The 24283-nt window shown below is 39.8% G+C and overlaps 1 protein-coding gene across 2 annotated transcripts in view; it reads left to right on the top strand.

Moving 5' to 3' along the window:
- The window catches only part of gclc (glutamate-cysteine ligase, catalytic subunit), a 67640-nt gene that overhangs the window by 29617 nt on the left and 13740 nt on the right, over positions 1-24283 (top strand). The window contains exons 5-11 of one of the 2 annotated variants that reach the window (XM_057342535.1): positions 3819-3877; positions 9072-9160; positions 9274-9348; positions 11641-11757; positions 13281-13419; positions 13509-13621; positions 13974-14066. In XM_057342535.1, the coding sequence (XP_057198518.1) occupies positions 3819-3877; positions 9072-9160; positions 9274-9348; positions 11641-11757; positions 13281-13419; positions 13509-13621; positions 13974-14066 (685 nt within the window). Of the gene's footprint in view, positions 1-3818; positions 3878-9023; positions 9161-9273; positions 9349-11640; positions 11758-13280; positions 13420-13508; positions 13622-13973; positions 14067-24283 lie in introns of both variants that reach the window. The other variant, XM_057342534.1, reaches the window with a different exon arrangement.

The raw sequence follows: 24283 nt of genomic DNA, 5'->3' as shown, positions 1-24283 counted from the left end.
AAGAATCCAACAGTGACTGGGCGAGCCCGATAGTTTTGGTTCCCAAGACGGACGGCTCGGTCAGGTTCTGTGTGGATTATCGCAAGGTGATCGCGGTATCGAAATTCGATGCCTATCCAATGCCACGGGTCGACGAGTTACTGGATTGGCTAGGCACGGCTCGTTTTTATTCGACGTTGGACTTAACGAAAGGGTACTGGCAGATCCCCCTATCGCCATTATCTAAAGAAAAAACTGCCTTCACCACGCTGTTCGGATTACACCAATTCGTGACGCTTCCGTTCGGTTTGTTCGGAGCGCCGGCCACCTTTCAGCGCCTCATGGACCGTATCCTCCGACCCTATACGGCATATGCCGCTGCTTATCTGGATGACATCATCGTTTATAGCAACGACTGGCAGCGGCATATCCAACACTTGAGGGCGGTTTTAGGAGCGCTGAGGGCGGCCGGTCTCACGGCCAACCCGAAGAAGTGCGCGGTTGGGCGGGTGGAGGTTAGGTATCTGGGCTTCCACTTGGGGCACGGGCAAGTGCGGCCCCAAATTAATAAGACCGCAGCTGTTGCGACCTGCCCGAGTCCCAAGACCAAAAGGAGGTAAGACAGTTCCTGGGGCTGACGGTTTGTGCCCAACTATTCGGACCTCACCAGCCCGCTGACTGATCTTACTAAAAAGGAGGCGCCAGATCCGGTCCAATGGTCAGAGCAGTGCCAGCAGGCGTTTTCCCAAGTGAAGGCTGCCCTGTGTGGTGGGCCGCTATTACACTCTCCTGACTTTTCTCTCCCTTTCTTGTTGCAGACTGACGCGTCGGACAGGAGGCTGGGTGCTGTCCTGGCCCAGGAGGTGGGGGGTGAGGAGCGGCCAGTGCTGTACATTAGCCGCAAGCTCTCAAAGAGAGAGACTAAGTACAGCACTATTGAAAAAGAATGTTTGGCCATCAGATGGGCCGTTCTCACCCTTAGGTACTACCTCCTGGGCCGGGAATTCACCCTCTGTTCGGACCACGCTCCCCTGCAGTGGCTCCACCGCATGAAAGTTACCAACGCCAGGATCACCCGTTGGTATCTGGCGCTACAGCCTTTTAAGTTCCAGGTGGTCCACAGGCCGGGTGCGCGAATGGTTGTAGCCGATTTCCTCTCCAGGAATGGGGGGGGGCCGCAGGCCGGACGGTTCCCCGGCCTGAGTCAGGCGGTGGGGGTATGTGGCGAGGGGGGCGTGGTGTAGCGAGGGATGCGGCAGGAGAGAGAGCCGGGAGACGAGCGGTAAGTGAGTGGAGTAATTGCAAACAGCCAACACCTGTCTCTCGTTCCAGTAAGGGCGCGGGGAGACAATATAAACACCCGAGGAAGGCACAATGGGAGAGAGAGACGGACTCGACACGGACTGCCACGTACCCAAACCTCTCAGTCAGGAAAGGAGGACTTTTGCTGGATTCTGAGGGTCGCAAGCCAGGCTGAAGGAAAAGCCGTGGATTTATGTGCTGTTTACTTTGCTTACTATTTTGTGTCTCTTGTGGAATAAAGTTCGTGTCAGTCTCGCCAACCTCGTCCTCTTCCTTCCTTATCCTAGCGAACCCGCTACAGTATGCATTTCTTGTTTGTTATGCATTAAATACTTGAATAAAATGTTTTGTTAATGAGTTGTTAATTGCAGATGAACCATAGTTCTGTTAAACCATTTCTGTTACGAATTATTGTGGTGCCTTGCACAAAAAATAAAAACATTTGAAGAGTCAGGACTCATGTTTGCTGTTATAGGCCAGAGCTACTAAAATATCAGATTCATCAGTGCATCTTAGATTTTCTATTCTCCTGGGTGTACAAACTGCAGATTATATGAAACAAAATATAATATAAAAATATGAATTTACTGCATATCGGTATCGGAATCGGCCATTAGAAGGACTTAATTATCGGGTATCGGTTGAAATTTTTCATATCGTGCATCCCTAATTTTATGTCTGATTTTCAAAAACTCATGATCAGACATGACATGATGTATTTCCCTTTGTGCCCTTGTAGGGCTTGACCCCGTAATTGCTGATTGCAGCTATATTTTCTATTATTACTATATTTGTTTCAGTACTTCAGTGCATTTTTGGGGCCTTAACATGCTCAAAAATTATTGAAAATTGGCACAAATATCAGTGTCATCGGCCATTAGGACCGGGCAAAGGGTGGCACACAGGCGTAGCAAGGGGGCTCTGTAGCACTGTAGCTCTGTAGAAAAAAATAAATGAATATGAATACACCTGATTCAGAATCAGAATTGGAATTGATAAAATTCAAATGATAACCAACCCTAGCCACCAGCTAGCAGCAGGACATGCGACACTTATAAATAATTGACAAAATCCTCCTACAACTAGGGCTGTCATGATTATTAAATAATAGTCTCATCATGATTGTTTGACCTCAACGCGATGGTTTCAGATCATCGCAATTATTGCAAATCTCTATAGAAGACACTAGGGGGAGCTGTAATGCCTGCATATTGCATATTTTAGTGTATATTTTGTAACTAAAGCATGGTAATACTGGTAAAATGTACCACCACAACACAAATAAATAACTAAATAGAACATCCAAAGCCAGTGTTAAACTTACTCTAGATTTATGTTATTTGGAAAAAGGGCACTTGGAGTTTAGCTGCATGTATGTTAATACATTGTGCGTGAATTTGTTTAGCGGCAAGCTGTCACTATTGTTTTGCTAATGAACAGGGGCGAACACTGTGGTTAGTTTCGTTTTAAACGTCTCAAATCATTTGTCCTTAGGCTAAAAAAATTTGTCACAGCAAACAGAGCATACTAGTTATGCTCTCACGTTGTGTGTGTATAAATTGTCAATGACAAGCGCTTAAATCCACATAATTCCGCTGAGATCTGAGGGTGCGCATTCCGTGGATTTTAGGCAAGCATACACGCAGAATGTTAGCGCATTACTAGGATGTGCTGTTTGCTGTGATGGATTTTTTAGTCTCAGGATGAATGATTTGAGACATTTAAAATGAAACTAACCGCGGAGGAGTTCAGGAAATATAATTTAGCTAAACGATTGCCATGGCAGTACTACACGTGTTGTGTTGACACGCAGGATGGAAGGGGGATGGGTTGCGCAGTAACTCATTATCATTTAAAGAGACATACACCAAATCGGGTTGCTGTGAATGTGAACACTTTGCAAGGCAAAAAGGGTTTTGTTTACACAGCCATTGAGTGTTTTTAAGCAAAATATATTACAGACATTTCATGAAGACCCTAATAAATCATACCAACTTGTTGAAAGTGAAAGAGAAGGAGTCCTTTAAGCCACCAGTTGGCGGTGGCTCTGGTGCGAGGGCCCAATCATCTCTGCTTGCAGCTTTAATTTTCTTTATTTTCACAGGAACTATCACAGATTTTGTGTTATCATGAGAAAATGTTGAAAATTACAGCTGAAAGTTTTTGAAGCGACATGTGATGTTAAACAACGTGAGCTTGTTTGCATAAGTCAGAGCTCAGGGGCATTGCATAGGGATTATGCGAAGCCCAGTTCAACACGCAAAGAACTTTCACACACTGTTAGCCTAGAGCATTTAACACAGTGCTGTCTGTCTCATCACAAATCCCTAACCCAAAGTATAGCCAACGTCAACATGCCCCACAATCAATCAATCAATCATGTCCAAGTAAACTTGGTTAGATAAAATGAATCTAGAAATAAGTATAAATGTGTAAAATGCATAGAAGTATTGTATGCATTTTTGCCTCTTCATCCTATTAAAAGTAATGTTGTTGGGTATCAGAACTAACAGGGTCTATTTGTTGATCTGTTACAGTACGCTGACCAGAAACATACGCCACAGGAGAGGAGAGAAAGTGGTAATAAATGTACAGAGTAAGTCTTTTGTGTTTTATACATGTGTGTCAGCAATATCTGGGTTTGTGTTAATGTCTTAATGTTAGGGCATTAAATGTGTGAAATATATTATGAAAAATATAATCATTTGTGTTTTCTTTTATTACAAACTAAAATCTTATTTAATAAAAACATTTTCGAAATAGATTGCTTTGGCTGAAAAATGAAGAGAAAGCAGTCAATAAGAGTCCAGAATAGATGGGATACTGTTTTAAAAGCATCTCAGGTTGAGACCTCAAAAAGCTGCTCGATAAAATGCCAGGAGAACATTTCTGTAAATTCTAGGCAAGAGGTGACTAAGGCCCAATCCCATTTCTATTTTATACCCCTTCACCTACCCCTCGCCACTTGAAACGGAGTGGCAAGGGGAAGGGTTGAAAACATTCCAATAAGAAATGGGACACCACTACTACACTGTCATATGTCATCATTAGGGATGGGTATCGTTAACACCTTACCGATATCGATACTGCGGTACCGATACTACTCTCCATAGTTTGGTGCGAAAAGACATGATGTAAAAAGTTGTTGAACATTTTAAGTTACTTTATTACAGCTGAACTTTAGAACTGCTGTTTACAAATGCTTCTAAGCATTTGAAAATGGCACATAACAACAAAAAAATTAAATAAAACAATTGAGAAAAGAGAGGGAGTGTGTGTTCCTCAGCATACCACAGCACTTAGCATGTGCATAGGAGCACAACATAATGTAATTCAACATATTTACTTCACATCTTTACATCACAGTGGTGAATTGGCTGGTTCTGGGTAGAGTCTGTTATTTAGAATATAGAATCTGGTATTAAGATGCATTTTGGTAGATCTGATCACAAGATCGCTTTAATGAAGTTGTGGTTGAATGCATATACAAACTGCCACAAAAGCCTGCCTACAAACATAATGTGTAAACACGGGGGAACAACAAACACTAACCAGACATGATTTAAACTGCGGGCTGAATACCTAAAAGTTTGTCTTGAAGAGGAAAAACCCACAGTATTTTCTCATCATTCCAGACTTTCTAACACACACTCACAGTGTTCATCTTGGTCTTGTGGCTGTCAGAGCAGTAATGAAAACTGTTATTCTCTGTATGTTTTTCTGTCATCTCTGGTCGTGTTTATAAGTCAACTGTGTGCGCTTATTACTAATGTTGCCACCCTATTACACTAATACATTGCATCTGACAATGGTTTTGCTTATGCTGGGGCCACACCAAAAGATAATCTGGCCGATTTCTCCCCTTCCGACAGTCCTGGGTAAAGTTCCGGTGATTTTAAACGGCTCTAAAGATTATCTTATCAGATTTCCCTGTGGTGTGATGTGTGTTAAGAGTGAATGAACCTGTCAGAGCCGATAGCCTAGTGGGCAGTGCTCCGACATGTGGCGTGGTTGCACATCGGGTGACCCGGGTTTGATTCCCATCTCGTGGTCCTTTCCCGAACCCACCTCCTTCTCTTTCCCACTTTGCTTCCTGTCCTATCTACCACTAAAAGCTGTACAGTTAAAGCCAAAATGGCAAAAAAAATGTTTTAAAAAAAAGTGAATGAACCTGATCGGAAGAACATCGGAGCCACCCTAATCGCGAATCTTAAATATTCAACATGTTGAATATTTACGATCAGAAATCCTGATGTGTGGGAGAAACCCCAAGGACAAATGCACACTCTGTTGATTGTCACGTGGAACAAAATAGGGCTGTGCAAAAATATCGATACATGTAACTATTGCAATATTTTTTTTTCAATAGTGTATCGATAGTGATACCTCTACTATCGATAATTTTTTTTAAATCATGTCATATACATACGGCCAAAAGTAAGTGGAAGCGAGCATGGTGAAAAATATAAGAACGCTTGGAGCTCTCAGAGCTGATGTGTGGGTGTGTTCTGGTTTTCAAAATAAGTAATGGAGTAATGAGTTGTATAAAATAATGCTGTTTGTAGGCTTCGCAAGTCATGACACAAGTCACTTGGCTACTGCAGTGCATTAGACAAAAAGTTTATTAAGAAAAGTAACAATGACATGTATTGTGCTTTCACGGATGTGACACCAGCGCATTTACAGCACGGATGAAGCAGAGGTTTTATACTGCCCATGTTCATTGTTTTAACTGTAATGCACCACAACAGTCAAGTGACTTGCGTGAGCCACCTTATTCCCCTGTGCTACCCACTTGAGGGGCGCAATCCACAGTTTGAGAACCCAAACCTCTGATCTAAAGGTCCATGCTTCGCACATCATGGCCACTCTGCAGAGGTAAGGGATGTTTTTACACTTATCCTTACAGAAAACCCCAGGTGGTGCACAGCATGTTGTATTTCTAGCTCTACTTTTTACATTTTATATTTAAAGTTATGGCTGTGCGATATGGCAAAAAAGTAAACTCGATAGTTTTTTTCTATATTGATCGATAACGATATTTATTTCGATATATATTTAATAAAAAAAACTGTATTTAAAATAATCTATTTTAAATACAGTTTATTAACAAAAATTAACCTTTAACCAGTTAAAATTCAATTAAATGAATGCACTGTTGCAACACCGAGGATATTAGGCCATAAACAACATGTACCAGTTCATTCAGTCTCATTTTGACTCAATTGACTCGTTAAGTAAAGGGAGTGTTCATTCAGTACATTCAACCAATGAAAGGGCTCCGTTACTGTGTACATTCTAATGCTATTGGCTCAGCACCTGCGCACATACATAACTCTGCAATCTTGCTCGAGTAGTGGGATTCATTCAATGCATTCAGTGAACCTTAGTCTTTCAAAAAGACATCTCACATAAACTGTAGTACATTTCTTTAATCATGCAAGCATCTTACATATAAGGTTCAATATGTTAATGTGCACACAAACTCACTTCATTACATCTCTAATCTGTACAAGGGCAGCGCTGGTTTGTTTCATATGCACCAGCTCATGTTAGCAGATATGTTAACGATGGATATTAAAACGTTTGTGCTTGAGTTCGAAGTAACTCGCTTGCAATTGCGCCTCAATTTTGTTTTGTTTAACCGGCGATTGCGAAAAAAATAAGACACTTGATAAACCGCGTGATAACAACTCGAGGTTAGTTTCACCTTTGTTTCCGCTTCCAGTCATGTTTTCCTCCTCATGTCGAGTTTTCTTTGGCAAGTGCTGTATGAAATGGACTTTGTACTTTGACGTGCATGATAAAAGCTGCACGCTGACTGACTGTTGCGTTTATTTCTGCGTTCTGTTAGACTGTAAGATTAATCCATATCGAGTCAAAATGCCAATAGCTTATCATCGTTTTTGAAATGCATTCTATCGCGATTCGATATGATATCGTTTATCGGCACAGCCCTATTTAAAGTATTGCAATATATCGCAAATGTATATCGTATCGTATCGAAATACATGGCAATATATTGTATCGTGACCCATCTATCGTGATATGTATCGTATCGGGAGGCACTTGCCAATACACAGCCCTAGAACAAAACAATACCCTATTAGAAAGCCAGCTGACAGAAGTATAACAACTGTAGTTATCACTTCAACAAACCCTTTTCTTTATTCTGTCAATTTTCTGTCAAAAGTATTACAAACACTATCATTGCAATTACAAATAATTTCAATAAAAACCAGACTATGTGCAAGTGACGGAAGTCCTAGTGTGCGGATGCTTTAAGGTGGAACAGAAAAAATGGGTCCAGTGGAGCTAGTAGAGCCAGTAGACTCTTTCGGGTGATAATGTCAGCAGCTATTTTTTACAGAACTGTATTACTATTCTTTTTGAATTACTGTGAAGACATAAATACAACAATATTTGAGTTTGACAAGCAGCAGCAGCCTCTAATTCACCATTAACACCCAATTACACTGAGATAAAACAACGCAAGTGTCGATAACAGTATCATTTGTCATGAAGCTTATTGATACTCTGGTATCGACTAAATTCTGTACCGGTCCAAAAAAATATCAGTTCTCTGTACCCATCCCTAGTCGTCATACGTCACTGGTAGCTCCTATGTCATGCTCGTTTAAATGAAAAGTCGTCTGACTGACTTCGAGAGTTTTGCAACTGAACTCTTCATTTATCTCTTAACTCTTCATTTTACCCTTATCTACCCCTCCAAACAAAAGAGAATTGCAAAAGTGTGGCAACACATGTACTTAATCTTTTCAAAAGTACAGTGTTTTATCCATTCCCTGAAAAACAGCGAATTTGGACATCCAAAGTTTCAGAAGGACAGCGACAGTTTGCGTTACAGTTTTGATGAGATTACTATGATTCTAAAATGTGTCGCAAACAAAATAAAAACGAATAAGTGACTAATGCAAATGTTAAATTTCATATTATAAAAGGGTCAATTCTGGTCCTTGATTCTGATTGGTTGAGCCGAGTCCTAAGCCGTTATAAAATACCCCGATTTATAACGGTTGACCGCATTACATAGCCTAAATATCACTTTATTTACTTTATTTTATGAAACCTTGCTATGCATATGGAATAACTGTTTTATAAAAGCAATAAGCCCTGCTAAGCAGTGGGTTACAGTGCATTTTATAACAGCTAAGTTTTACAACGCCCTTAGCTGTTATAAAATGCACTGTAACCCAGTCCTTCTTGGGGCTTAATGCTTTATTGTATCAAAATATGACAAATACAAAACTTGATGAGTAACAAAACTGAAACGAACTTTTTATGCTGTGTATTATTTAAAGATGTTGCTAGACTGTGTGAAGTCGATTTTTTAATTCTTTTGATTTCTAAATAGAGTGAGCGAATGTGGCTGCACTGAATATTCACTACTTCAATACTGTAGTAAGATCAGACAGTACGAAATGAAACAAATTGAATCACATTTAATTAATCTGTAAACGGTGTTACGGGTGCACAGACATTTAAAAACATTAAAAAACATGCTGATTTTAAAAATTTCACACGTAAAAGTACTTTTATAAAACTATATACACTCACATGAGATGAAAATTTCAGACATACTATTCTTGTGTAATTTTTATGGAGTATGTCATCGCTCCTGTGTCTCAATGTTGACATCACATGATCAAGCAGTTGAAAAGAAACATTCTGTTTCTTACCATATTGAATTGCTGCTTGTCTAATGTCCCTGTCTATAACAGTTTTCAAAGATAAAAACACACCATCCCCTTTTGTGGAGGTGTTTCCAGAAGATGATGGAGAGGCTGCCCGGGCTGCTCTGCCCAATCACATCTACATGGATGCCATGGGCTTTGGCATGGGAAACTGTTGCCTGCAGGTAACTTTTTCTTTCCAGATAACTCAGGGTTGTTGACGTGATTTCAAAATGCTTAAGAATTTGTGGAGTTATTGACCATGAATCAAAGTTGTCTACTGTTATTGTTGTTGCAGGTGACTTTCCAGGCTTGCAGCATCAATGAGGCGCGATACCTCTACGATCAGCTGGCTACATTCTGCCCCATAGTGGTAAGATGCAGGGATGTGATTTTTCCGTATAAGTACTTATTTACGTATTTTTTTACCTCGCTGAGATCACCCGCGTAAATATCTTAAATTAGATTTAGATATTTAATTTGTGACGGGATTGGGTGGGTGGGGGTTTGGGGATGTGTGCGTAGTCATCAATACAGCCGGTGGTCTGCCAATTTATGCATCCCTATCAAATTTTGCTACCTCCATACAAAACACGACTAACCCCTCCCCCAACCCAACCCTTACACCTAAATAACCCCTCCCCCAACCCAATCACAACACGAGGGTAGCACAAATTTATGGGTAGCATAAATTGGCAGAACACCGGCCAACAGGATCCTTTCTATGCTCTCTACGTCATGCACACGCTTGTTATAAATGCAGAGCAACCACTTCATTCAGAACATAATTTTGCGAGTTATCTTTATGTATCCAGAGAGTCCGTGAAAAATAGACACCAAAAACACAGCTGTTTTGGTACTGAAAAAAGCGTGTGGTGTCATTTTGAATGACAGCGTTTTGTAACGTAAATCCTTCAGGGAAGTTGAGACGTCTATATGATATGCTTAACATTATCTATATACAGAGACTAAAACAGGCCATTCCTCGATTTAATGGCTTGAAACTATACAAATGGCTGATCTAGTCCTGTCTATATATAAACACGTTGAAGTCTCTACTGAATGCATACATTTAAATGAGCTAAAACCGCAACATGCAGCGCTTGCAAATACCTTTATTTACATGCGGATAATGCGGACAAACGCTATATGAATGACGTAGATGCTCCCTCTAGTGGCTGTGTATGGGAGTCTCTTGAGGCCACAGTATTCTTTACGTTTTGTGTTCAATTATTGTTTAATGAATTATTGCTGATTACAATAAAATAAAAATTAGGCCTAATATAAACTACTCAAGGGGGGGGGCATTTGTTAATGCCATCTTATTTGACTTTAGCATAAGATATTTGCCCAAACATAAACCTACTTTATTAAATATTGTTTAGGTGACTGTTAAACTAATAAACATTTGAACTGAAAAATTGGCAGAATTGGGTAATTATAATAGTTATTTTTTGTGTGTTGCCAAGTGAAAAATGTTTTTTTTGTGTGTTTCTAAGTGAAAAATATCTATTTTTGGCTAACAGTTGCCTCTTTTTAACCATGTAACATTTAATTAGTAACATTAAAGACTATTTTGGGGGGGTTGGGTGCAGTCTTCCTTATTTTCTGTCCTTGGCTGATCACATGCCTGAAGACGACATAGTTTAGAAAAGATGACGATTTTTAGCAGGACAAATCCTCCATGCACATATTCAGCATATTAAGCCACCAAAATGAATATACATGACAAAATCTGTCGTCTTCATATTGTCAGAAGAAAAAAGAGAAATGATTCCAGGGACAGGTTTTTCAAAAAAACACCTTTTGTCTTGCCAAGTATATGAAGAGTTCAGATGCAAAACCCTTTAAGTCCGTAATATGACTTTTTGTTTGAAATATCTGAAAATAAATGTAGGACCCTTATGAAAAATGTTTAGAGTGGGCAGAGTGTGCTATTTAGTGGGTTTGAAGCAAACTTTTTTGAATAATGTTTACTATGTGTGGAGAGCATGCACACAACATCGTAATGTCATTCTTAACACAGGTTGCTTTTAGAGGGTTTTCATCTGAACTCTTCATATATTTATGGTCACTAAATCTTTACAATTCACTCACCATTTAGAGGTATGACATGATGTTTGTACGCTGATAAAAATGTGTTTTAAGAGCAGATCTTTAGGAAATGTATCCCTGAAGTGTGCTTTTTTCTGTATTCCCTAGAGCAGCGGTTCTCAATCCTGGTCCCTCCGCTCTGCATATTTTGTATGTTTCTCTTATCCCCCTTCAGAGGTTTGTTCAATATGGCCTTAAGTGCCCTGCCAAGGGGTCATCAATAAATATTCTACCATGGTTCCAGTTCGTAAGGAGCGTATTCCATTCGAAGGGCATTAAAGCGTACAAGATATGACTACTACTCAAATCTCATGATTACGGTTAAATAACCCTTCACATTTCTGTAGTATGTTTTGTCTGTGTGTAAAGACGTTGCAGCCAGTCAGTGTAGGGACCATATCAGTTGGAACACAGTTCCTTCATGGAGCTCTCTTCTAACGAGCTGGTGATTTTAAATCAGGTGTGATAAACAAGAGAGAGATGCAAAACATGCAGAGCGGGGTGGTCGCGAGGACCAGGATTGAGAACCACTGCCTTAGAGTTTTCAGTAATGATGTTTGCTTTTGTGCAGATGGCTCTCAGTGCCGCCTCACCTTTCTATCGTGGCTACGTATCAGACAATGACTGCCGTTGGGGTGTGATATCCGCATCTGTTGATGACAGAACTCGGGAGGAGAGGGGTCTGGAGGTGAGAACACAATCCATTATGCCCTTTTACGCTGAAAGAGTGCGTGATTTGGTGCCCCTCTTGGGAAATCTGACACGTGTTGTTGGGTCTCAGTTCGAATCAATGATTATAGATTTAATACAAATCCTATAGATATTTCTAAAAAAGATCAGTAAATATCACATTACAATGGTGAATTAAAAAATAATATGAAGAGCCACAAACCTGTATATACAACTCTAAACACACTTGGGTATATTGAAACAGAACAGGTTATTTTACATTTAAGATACAGTATAACAAACAAAATTTCACAAAATTAGCTGTAAAGAGTGGCTGCAATCATTTGAACTGCTGCCTTTTATTTGAAGGTGATGTTAAATTCGACAACACACCCACATCCGCCATGTTAATTAACCAATAAATGAACGATATGCCTGTTGTAACATCCACAGGTAGTAAAAAAAATGATGACATATAGTGGATAGTAGTACCAATAACATTCACTTTAATGAATGTTCAGTGCTTGCGGAAATATGAAAGAAAAAAATAGATTTGCAGCTTTTGAGAATCGGTATTGAAGCAACTGCATTTTAAAAAACGATACATTTATTTTTCGATTTTTTTTTTTTTGCCCAGTCCTATGATGCACATACAAGGTGTAAAAACACTATTAATTTGTTATAATAGGCAGTTTTTCTTGCCTTACTTCTTGACTGACTCTCAAATGATTCGTCCCCTCCTTTCCTCCAGCCTACTCTTTGATTGGTCAGATGGTCTAGTCTGCTGTGATTGGTCTACCGCGAATGAGGCTCACGAGCTACAGTGTTTGGGGTACTAGGGCACGACTTGTTTGCGTGATTCAGGGTGGTCTCCCTTTTTTCCAAGCCAATAACTTTATTCATTCACCTTTGGCTTTACAACTTGGCAGACTGCTTACATTCACACACGGCAACATTACACACTGCATGAAATGTAATTTACATGATCTGGAAACATGTACTCTTTAAACAGTGTTACAAGTTCAAAAATATATGAAAATGTGCTTTATTTACAGTATACGCAGCATCCTGTGCACACACACTCATCTGAATGGGGCAGAAAGAAAGAGAGAGGGAGAGAGGCGCAAGCGCTGGTCACTCTGAAACTACTGTCTGAAAGATGTATTTATATGCTTTTTGTAAAAAGCAACGTTTTCAAATCCGATAAGACATAAACATATCACTTTCTATTTCAAATAAAACCGTAACCACTGGCACATATGTTTGATGCCATGTTTTAATAATCGATTATTTGTTTTTATGCATTGATGCAGTAATCGTTCACATCTGCATCGCGATGCATTGTAAAAACTATTATTTTCAACAACCCCAACGTGTTGCCCAGCCTCACTGCACAGTGCTGGAAAACCACAGTACTGTCTTGATGTGTCTTTTAAATAAATGGCATTTAGGATGCATTTTTACAAACTGTCTCTATTCTGCATGAGGATAATATTCGAATGGTTCTATAAACTTTAAACTGGCTATTTGGTTTATCTGCAGCCATTGAAAAACAACAAATTCCGAATCCATAAATCGAGATATGATTCGATTGACAGCTACCTCTCCTGCTGTGGGGAGAAATACAATGATATTGAGCTGACAAAAGATGAAGATATCTATAAACAGCTTCTTGATGCAGGTAAAAAGACACTGTATGACACTGACTTAAAAGTCCTCCATTTTCCGAATCAAATAATTTTCTAAGCGCACTTTACTGCACCGTTGCAGGCATTGACAAACTACTGGCACAGCACATCGCACATCTCTTTATTCGAGATCCGCTTTCACTCTTCCAGGAGAAGATTCATTTGGATGATGATAATGAATCCGATCACTTTGAGGTATTTATTTCATGGCAATAAATATGTTGACTCTTTCGAATTTGGGATTAGCCTTGACTGATCTTTTTCCTGTATTATTTTAAACGTTTAATTTAATTCATCCTTTGCTTTAGAAACCTGTCACATTTCTCCACAAAATAAAATGATGGTCAAGCATAATGTGAGAAACCTAGTGAGAAATATAATTTTGTTTTTTCTTAAATGTTTGCCAGCCATTTTCTTGCCTGGTTTTATGATATTTACTTGTTATTATATTTAATGACTTATAATCTTTAATTTGTTTCAGACCCGGCAGTGTGTTACTATCAATATTGTATACAAAAACATCCGAAGGTGTTGTTTTCTCTTGCAGAATATTCAGTCAACAAACTGGCAGACAATGAGGTTCAAGCCTCCGCCTCCAAATTCTGACATAGGATGGAGAGTAGAGTTTCGTCCGATGGAGGTATTAAGCTTACTGTTGTTTGCCTGCTATGTGTGTGCTGAATAATGCAAGCAGATCTGTGGGTTCAGTGATTGTTGGCTTAATTATGCCATAAAACTTTAATTATTAAGTTTTATGTAAAAAAAACAACAACTTCAAGACAAATGGTAGAAAAAAGGGGGCAAAACAAAGGGATCCAGGGAGTGAATTTTTGGTTAGATTTTTTGTGTGGAAATTAAAAAAGGAATTCCATATTTTATTCACATCAAGGAACATTTCACCCAAAAAATAAAATGAGCCTATATTTTAGAATTTGCTGTCCCAGATGTATATGACTGTTTTCTTTAAGCGGATCACAATCCGAGTTATATCGAATAATATCCTTCCCAACTTGGTAATGGCAAAGAATAGAGACCCAGGTTTTTAAGCTCCAAAAAGCGCATATATCCATCATAAAAGTAATACATACGACTCCAGGGTTACATGTGCAGAGTTAATACATGTCGCATGACACAAAATAATTCATTTATGAGCAAAAATATTTTAATAATTTTAGCTAATTTAGTCATGTTTGGATGTAAACAAGATTATCACTGTTCTCACTCAAAATGGGCACAACAATTAGCTGAACACAATATCAGAACCTCCCACTCAAGCACACAATAGATCCTGAAACACATGGTAATGCTTCCCAGCAGATGCACATTTCTACAAAAGAACAAAAAACATACACACAAACGGCAACACATGCCAGTTAAAGCTGTAAATGTAGTAAAAACAGAAACCAAGCATACAATTATGACACATTTTACTAACTAACTTCACACTTTGAGGAGAACCTTCTTCTGCCTTAGAAAGTGTATAATATACATTTTCTGTAGTTTTCAACATCTTGTGTTGTTTGCAGTGATGTTACTGATTAGTTTCAGTACACTTTAAGAACATCTTCGTTACCTCCTTCTGCCTTTCTTGGCTTTACCTTTTCATGTTTAAAGGTCCGGTTGAATGCGCAGTTTCTTCCAATCTCATATTAATCTTGCGAACCTATAGAGTAGTATTGCATACTTTGTATCTTCGAAGAGTATTTCGTTTGATCACCTTTATAAAAGATAGATACAGCTGTACGATTATTTCTGAAAACAGACAACATCCTGGGGGTGTGTGGGGGGAGGAACTAAATCACGAGCACTATCGCATCGCATTATCCCTGCATAACTGTTTTGATTCACTATAAGTTTGTGTCATTTACATTATGCACTTACTCGCCGATAGCCAACAAAACACAGACATATGACTTCGTTTCACTTACTGCGTGCAGTTCATCACCGGCATGTTTTAGCACTGGGACCACTCCATCTATCAGTTTCAAACGATCTGCAAATCCAGCGTTATATCCACCGTTTATATAACATTTATCACTGAAATGCTGTGAACAAACAAACACACCTCAACTTCTCTAACTTTTGCAATAGTAACGAGCTGCAGGCACACAGCGCAGCCAATCTTGACGCAGCGCAGGCAATCTTGATGGTAAGCGGGTCTTATCGCTCGTCGGTTGATGCGTGGGCGGGCTATTTCTTTCGCCTTACTGTGGGCGTGCTTTTCTGGGAGAATTGCCCAATAAGGGACTAAGAAATGTTGTTACGTAACGGTTTTTCATGTTTTAAAAAAACTTTCCGAAACCTATACGAACCTTGGGGGAGTGTATCGAGCATAAAAATACTACGCAGAATGATGCGGTTAATACGTCCGCCTGGACGCGCTTACATAAAGTGCTTTGCATCCTTCCAACAGTTTACTGAGACTTTTAATCAGAGGTTTAAAAACAGAGTTAATGTGTGTGAGTGACGCATTTTACTCTGACCAATTCCAATGCTTTAATCTAAGACACCCATCAGTTATTACCAACTCCAGCTAATTTATTTGTAAATACAAGCCTTATGCAAGGAAAATGCGTTTCCTAACGGCTTTAATCCAATGCGATGTTCAAACAAGACGAACATGCAATTTGGTTAAATCATTTGTAAATGTAATCTCATTTGTTATTGATTAGGCATTTATATTTGTTTTTATTGGTGAATATTAAACTAAACCTGTCAATATGACTCGCAGCACCCGTATGACCCTGTGTTAGTTTATATAGAGCACTTACACATGTGTACTGTTAACTTATAGTCATGGAAAAAATGATGAGATCACTCCAGTTTTGCCTTTAATTAGCATTTCTACATGTATTGCAAGCATTCCAGTCCAGTGTATCTTGAATTTCAACAGAAACAAACCTCAGAAGTGACATACAGTAAAGTGTATAATGAATGAAAGATATGATGGAATTAGCCTGATTTTTAATCACAAGTGACCCAGTCTGTGAAAACCTAGGAGGAAAAAGTATTGTTTTGTGATTTGCTGTTTTCTATATAAAGTCAGCTTATGTAATGTAAAGAACACTGTGTAAAAATCAGTGCTGTCAATCGATTAAAAAAATTAATCGGATTAATCACACATTTTTCTGTGATTAATCACGATTAATCGCACATAACAATTAAATTTTAAAATATACTTTTACATTTGAATAATTTCACATTTAATCTTCAAATTGATGTAGAAACAACATATTTCTTTAACAGCATCATTTTATGAAAGCTAACATTTTGATATTAGTATTGTAACTGATGTCTCTATTAAATTGATTATTTTAACATGAATTGTAGCCATTCAACAGTATAATTGAGAGCTCATGTAGGAAATATACAGAAATTGAAGGACACTTTACAGTCTTTAATGCTAAATTATAAATTAAATGCAGAAGAATTCTCATTAAAGCTACAAAATCACATTGATTTCTTCTTTTATTTTGTTCTTTGATTAACATTAGTGACAGGAGTCACAGCAGCACGTTTAAGAACGCGGCCCCTTTAAGAGCTGTCTCAGTACGCAGATCTGACCGTCACCGCACTCCCATTTTCACAACACTTTGCATTCATTAAGATTTTATTTTACACTTTGAAGTCTTGCTTAAGAAAATGCTAGACAAAACGGGCTTTCTGACATAATCTTGTGTGGTTTTATCCATTCAAGCACGAAAGAGAACTTAACACGGATGCGCTGTCTGACAGAGATTCACCGACGCAGCCTTCAGCCCATAACTGTTTACACCAGACTGGACCTCGCGTTGCGTTTTGCCGCGTCCCACAGTTTAGAAGCTGTCTATCTTCATTGAACGCGTCAAAGCAACTGTTTCAAATCGCGCTTAAGTGGTTTAAAAGCCTGTACACGAATAAGAGCGTGATTACATAATGTAACGCTAGACAAAGGATGTCAAAACAAACGGATCTGCGTTAATTGCGATAAATATTTTCTCACGCGTTAATTTGAAAAAATTAATCGCATGCGTTAACGCGTTAACGTTGACAGCCCTAATATATATACAACCTTATATCTTTAAAATTTACTGAGTAAGGCCATGTCGAAAGATTGAAATAGGAAATTAATGCTGGAATCAAATTTGATGTTGTTATCATCATAATTAGATTCAAGACTTTAGCCTGGTTTTCTCCAGACTCGTCAAATATATTTATTTTTACAAACATCTTAATACATCAAAACCGATTCCAAAAAAGTTGGGACACTGTACAAATTGTGAATAAAAACAGAATGCAATGATGTGGAAGTTTCAAATTTCAATATTTTATTCAGAATACAACATAGATGACATATCAAATGTTTAAACTGAGAGAATGTATCATTTTAAGGGAAAAATAAGTTGATTTTAAATTTCATGGCATCAACACATCTCAAAAAAGTTGGGACAAGGCCATGTTTACCACTGTGTGGCATCCCCTCTTCTTTTTATAACAGTCTGCAAACGTCTGGGGACTGAGGAGACAAGTTGCTCAAGTTTAGGAATAGGAATGTTGTCCCATTCTTGTCTAATACAGGCTTCTAGTTGCTCGACTGTCTTAGGTCTTCTTTGTCGCATCTTCCTCTTTATGATGCGCCAAATGTTTTCTATGGGTGAAAGATCTGGACTGCAGGCTGGCCATTTCAGTACCCGGATCCTTCTTCTACGCAGCCGTGATGTTGTAATTGATGCAGTATGTGGTCTGGCATTGTCATGTTGGAAAATGCAAGGTCTTCCCTGAAAGAGACGACGTCTGGATGGGAGCATATGTTGTTCTAGAACTTGGATATACCTTTCAGCATTGATGGTGCCTTTCCAGATGTGTAAGCTGCCCATGCCACACGCACTCATGCAACCCCATACCATCAGAGATGCAGGCTTCTGAACTGAGCGCTGATAACAACTTGGGTTGTCCTTGTCCTCTTTAGTCCGGATGACATGGCGTCCCAGTTTTCCAAAAAGAACTTCAAATTTTGATTCGTCTGACCACAGAACAGTTTTCCACTTTGCCACAGTCCATTTTAAATGAGCCTTGGCCCAGAGAAAACGCCTGCGCTTCTGGATCATGTTTAGATATGGCTTCTTTTTTGACCTATAGAGTTTTAGCCGGCAACGGCGAATGGCACGGTGGATTGTGTTCACCACAATTTTTCTGGAAGTATTCCTGAGCCCAATGTTGTGATTTCCATTACAGTAGCATTCCTGTATGTGTCACAACTCTGTCCTTCCTATCATGAGGTTTCTGGTCTGTGGACGGAGTTGTGACGGTGCCATGTCTTTTGTGCTTGTTTTGTTATGTGTGGAGGACACGTGGCCATTGTTGTTTACTTTGTGCTGCGTGTTCTCCTGTCATGTCGTTCAGCCCCGCCCTCCTGTCTCCCGTAATTATGCCCGTTGTGTGTGATCTCTGTCACCTGCCCGTCACGTCTCTGGTGTAATTGTCCCTCATTAGTGTTCCCGTATATAATGCCCCTTTGTTCTCTGTCTGTTGTCGGTTTGTTGTCAAACACGTTGTCTATGTGTCTACGCGTCCTTGGTTTAAAGTAAGTCAGATCCTAGTCTTTTGTTACTCGTTCCCTCCGTTTTATTCCCCCACGTGGGAAGTGTTTATTTTGTGTTTTTTTGCATCTTTGCCTGTTTTCCCCCTTGTGGGATTTTGTTTCACTTGTTTTGTTTGTTTGAATAAATACCTTTCTGTTATATCTCTTGCCTGCATCTGGGTTCTTCCACTCCGCAATTCGTGACAGTATGTGATGCAGTGCCGTCTAAGGGCCCGAAGATCACGGGCATCCAGTATGGTTTTCCGGCCTTGACCCTTACGCACAGAGATTGTTCCAGATTCTCTGAATCTTTGGATGATATTATGCACTGTAGATGATGATAACTTCAAACTCTTTGCAATTTTTCTCTGAGAAACTCCTTTCTGATATTGCTCCACTATTTTTCGCCGCAGCATTGGGCGAATTGGTGATCCTCTGCCCATCTTGACTTCTGAGAGACACTGCCACTCTGAGAGGCTCTTTTTATACCCAATCATGTTGCCAATTGACCTAATAAATTGCAAATTGGTCCTCCAGCTGTTCCTTATATGTACATTTAACTTTTCTGGCCTCTTATTGCTACCTGTCCCAACTTTTTTGGAATGTGTAGCTCTCATGAAATCCAAAATGAGCCAATATTTGGCATGACATTTCAAAATGTCTGACTTTCAACATTTGATATGTTATCTATATTGTTATCTATTGTGAATAGAATATAAGTTTATTAGATTCGTAAATTATTGCATTCCTTTTTTATTCACAATTTGTACAGTGTCCCAACTTTTTTGGAATCGGGTTTGTACATATACAGGTGCTGGTCATATAATTAGAATTTACGGGCTTCAACCGGTAGCCAGTGGAGAGAGATGAAAAGGGGTGTCACATGAGCCCTTTTGGGCTGTCGGAAGAAAAGGCATGCTGCTGCATTCTGAACCAGCTGGAGTGGTTTAATAGCCTTTGCTGGAAGACCAGCAAGGAGGGCAGTGCAGTAGTCCAACCTTGAGATTACCAGGGCCTGGACAAGGAGTTGTGCCGCATGCTCATTGAGATAGGGTCTAACCTTTCTAATGTTGAATAAGGCATATCGACATGAGATGGGGTCTAACCTTTCTAATGTTGAATAAGGCATATCATCATGACCACGTTGTCTTTGCAATGTGATCATTGAATGACAGCTGTTCATCAAATATGACTCTGAGGTTCCTGGCTGTTTTGGAAGGAGTGATTTGTGGTATTGCCAAGTTGGATGGTGAGATCGTGTTGCACCGAGGGGTATGCAGAAAATACGAGTTGTTCTGTCTTGGTAGGGTTCAGCTGGAGGTGGTGCTCTTTCATCCAAGCTGAGATGTTATCTAGGCAGGCTGTAATGCGAGCTGCTACAGTGGTAGTCTGGGTGAAATGAGATGTAAATCTGGATGTCGTCAATATAACAGGGGTAGGAGAAGCCGTGTGCCCGTATGATGGGTCCCAAGGATGTCGTGTAGATGGAACAGAGCAGCGGTCCAAGCACCGATCCCTGAGGGACCCCAGTGATCATGTGTTGAGCAGTGGACACATGCCCCTCTATGACACCCTGAAGGATCAGGATTTTAACCAGAATAGAGGAGATTCCTAGAGATGACAGGGTTGCTAGCAGTATCTGGTGATTGATAGTGTCTAACGCTGCAGATAAGTCTAGCAAAATCAGGACCGAGGATTTAGATTCTGCCTTGGCTAGCCGCAGTGCTTCTGTGACCGATAGCAGTGCAGTCTCAGTGGAGTGGTTTGTTTTGAAGCCAGACTGCTTGTCGGCCAGTAGTTTATTCTGGGATGGGTAGGAAGACACCTGGTTGAAAACTGCCCTTTCAAGTGTTTTTGCAATAAATCGGAGGAGAGAGACAGGTCTGTAACTGTCGGTCGTAGAGGGGTCCAATGTGGGTTTCTTAAGATCTGGGCCTGTGTGGAATGTGGAGGGGTGTACTCACTTTTGTTGCCAGCGTTTTAGACATTAATGGCTGTGTGTTGAGTTATTTTAAGGGGACAGCAAATGTACACTGTTATACAAGCTGTACACTCACTACTTTACATTGTAGCAAAGTGTCATTTCTTCAGTGTTGTCACATGAAAAGATATAATAAAATATTTACAAAAATGTGAGAGGTGTACTCACTTTTGTGAGATACTGTATATATCTGTATATACTGTATATATTTCCCTCACTGTATATATGTACAGTATTAGAATTAGGTATGCACCGATACCAGTTTTTAAAGACCGAGTACGAGTACCGATATTTTTTTCTGGTACTCGCAGATACCTATAACCGATGCCTTTTATAATGTACAATAATGTTAATAAACAAGTATCCTACTGGTACATTTTCTTTTTTTCTTTTGTTTTTAGGTCTACTTAAATTTAAGTACCATTTTTTAAATCAAGTTCTATTTTTTATAAGTAGCACAATTTTACTAGCACATTTACTTCAGTTTACTAAAGTAAACAATATACTCTGTGGTCAAATTATAAAAAAATAAGGGGGGTGGTGTGGTAAAATGTGAGTGTATTATAACTTGTTCAAGTCAACCAGACTTTTATTTTGACAGGGCGCCGCAAAGAGCGTTTGTTTATGTGTTTGTGTCCTCGTGCAGTGAAACGCTGGTGCTGAAAGCTCCACAAGCACAATGCGTTCAGTACACGCAACTGCACCACTCTTTCACACACGGTAAAAACACACGGCTGTTCACACACACGGCTGTTCAGCGCTAATTTCTTGTTAGGAAATGCCTCCATTCCTCGATTCCGTCCGCGTTTTCCGCATTGCAGAAATCATAGGGCTCTATGCATGTCGCGTGAGGTATCGGTCTTTGGTATCGGTGTGTCATTACGAGTACGAGTACATGAACTTGGTATCGGGCCGATACTGGTATCGGTACATCCCTAATTAGAATGTGTATTTCCATCTCAGGTTTGGTCTTAAATTTCATATAAAGTGGCATTAAAAAATGGTCTTAAAAAGTCTTAAATTTGACTTGCTTATATCTGTAGACACCCTGATGAGTACTAAGTTAAGTTTAGTGTCTTATTGCATTTGAACTGTCATATAAACACAGAGTTTGTTTCTCAACTTTTGAATCTACAAAGTATTTTTGTTCAATGACTGTAATATACATCACATACTGTTTCGCATTGATATCCGAATAAGATTTTATAAAATATATGCTCTAACAGCAGTAATATAATAATATGCACGAAAAGTGAAAAATCAGATCATACATTCATAATGGCGCTACATACCTTTATTATGATAAGTTACTGCACGTTACTCAGAAATCCAGACGAGCTCACACTGCTAAATCCTCCATGCCAGGCATTCACAATATAACATTCATTTGCACTTTGTTCCAAAGCAGCTTTACAGGATAAAATAAGAAAAACAGAAAATGTAAAACACGGCACAGTGCATGGTGTTTCAAATAAGAAAACAAGATCATTCTAATAAATAATATCTAATAAATGCAGTCTCCCGGTGAGCAAGCCAACACTGCCCTGTGGTGATGAACCCAAACTCCAATGATAAATAAATGGAGAAAAAAAAACTCAGGAGAAACCAGTCTTGGTTGGGGGTGGAATTGCCTGAGCTGGGATGGTCAGTCAGCGCTCTCGCAGGAGGATGGCGTGGGATTTTCAGATATAGCTGGCATAATCTCTATTTAGGGATGGGCATATGACGTTCATCTGGGCCTGGCGTAATCTCTCCCTACAGCAGCGGAGGAGGGCAGAAAGAGAATAATTAGCGTAGCTGCTGTTCATTAATTAATTTATTTATTTAGCATATTATGCATTAAGTGAATGCTTGGCTGAAAAGATGTGTCTTTAATCTAGATTTAAATTGGGAGAGTTTGTCTGACCCTCGAATAGTATGGGGAAGGCTATTCCAGAGTTTAGGTGCTATGTATGAGAAAGCTTTACCCCCTTTGGTGGATTTAGTTATTCTAGGTGTTATCAAAAGTCCAGAGTTTTGAGATCCTTGAGAGCGTGATGGGTTGTAATGTGATAGAAGCGGTTATGTAGGTAGGGGCTAAACCGTTTCAGGCTTTAGAAGTAATTAAAAGACTTAAAAGTCAATACGATACTTAATGGGAGGGCAAGTGGGGGGGGGGGAGTGACTGAGTACACAGGGCCCTGGCATGTGAGGGGGCCTTGAAGTTCCTGAAACTATATTTATTATTATTTTACAATTGTTTATCTATACTGCGCGTCTGTTCTCCGCTAATTTTGAGAAGCTTCGGCGTCTGTCATGCCTCACACAAGCATAGCACGCATGCAACGGTGAACTGCACAAGAGTGAAGTGGAATGGACTCGCAATCCCTGCTGAAGGCATTCTGTTATCACTCTGCGCGCTAGAGATCTGTGTATTCCGCTCCAGTTTTCCCTTTCCCGCTCACAGTCTGTATTCACTGACTCCACTCACAGCAGATGATGGATAGTCTCATTGACAGGTAGATGAAGTACAAAACACTTTACAGCTAGTGCTTGATCTGATAAAAGTAGTATTTGGTAGGGATGGGCACGAGTACTCGAGTACTCGAACGCAACAGCGACGATCGATAGTGAAAACGATGATCGATTGGGGGTTTAAATACAGTTTTTAATTATTTTCTTTCTTTCTGATTGGTTATGCTGGCATTTCGGGTTGTGCCCAGAAATTTGATTGTTGCGTTGCGAGAGTTTGCGGTCCAGAGTCAAGTCCGGAGCACAGAAGGGCATATTGAAAGCGCACAGCGATGCTTGGTTTCACTTTGATAAACCTGACGAAAATACAGTCTAGTGCAAAATGTACGGCGCCAAGCAGCATACAAAACATACAAATATACTACAAGTTTGATCCGTTATCATCTTACACTCTGTCTAACGTTACACCGCACGCGAGCGGCGCGATGCAACATGGCGAAAGCAAAAAGAAACTGGACGGTTTTTGCGTCTCTTTGCGCTGCATCCAGTGTGCACAGAATTTCTGTTTGTTGTATTCGCGCCGCTCGCGGGCAGGCGAGCGTTTTCAATCCATTCCCATGGAAGCTGAGCTCGCTTTGCAAAGCGAGTATTCCTCTTCTCCGCGAGCACCACGTGAACGTGCGCTGAAGTTCATAAGAAATTGAATGGATTAAAAACGCTCACCCTGCTCCGCACCAGTATATTTGGAGACAAAATGTCAGGTGAGACCACTACTATCAGACAGACTTGTCAGACGAGCATAAGAGACTTTACCGTCAGACACTGACAGACAGAAATGTGACAGGGCAGAGATGACGTTTCATCT

This window comes from Triplophysa rosa, linkage group LG9 (genome assembly GCF_024868665.1).
Source record: "Triplophysa rosa linkage group LG9, Trosa_1v2, whole genome shotgun sequence".
In the NCBI taxonomy this organism is placed as follows: Eukaryota; Metazoa; Chordata; class Actinopteri; order Cypriniformes; family Nemacheilidae; genus Triplophysa; species Triplophysa rosa.
The sequence above is the reverse complement of the archived record's forward strand: the minus strand, read 5'-3'. Positions and strand labels throughout refer to the sequence as shown.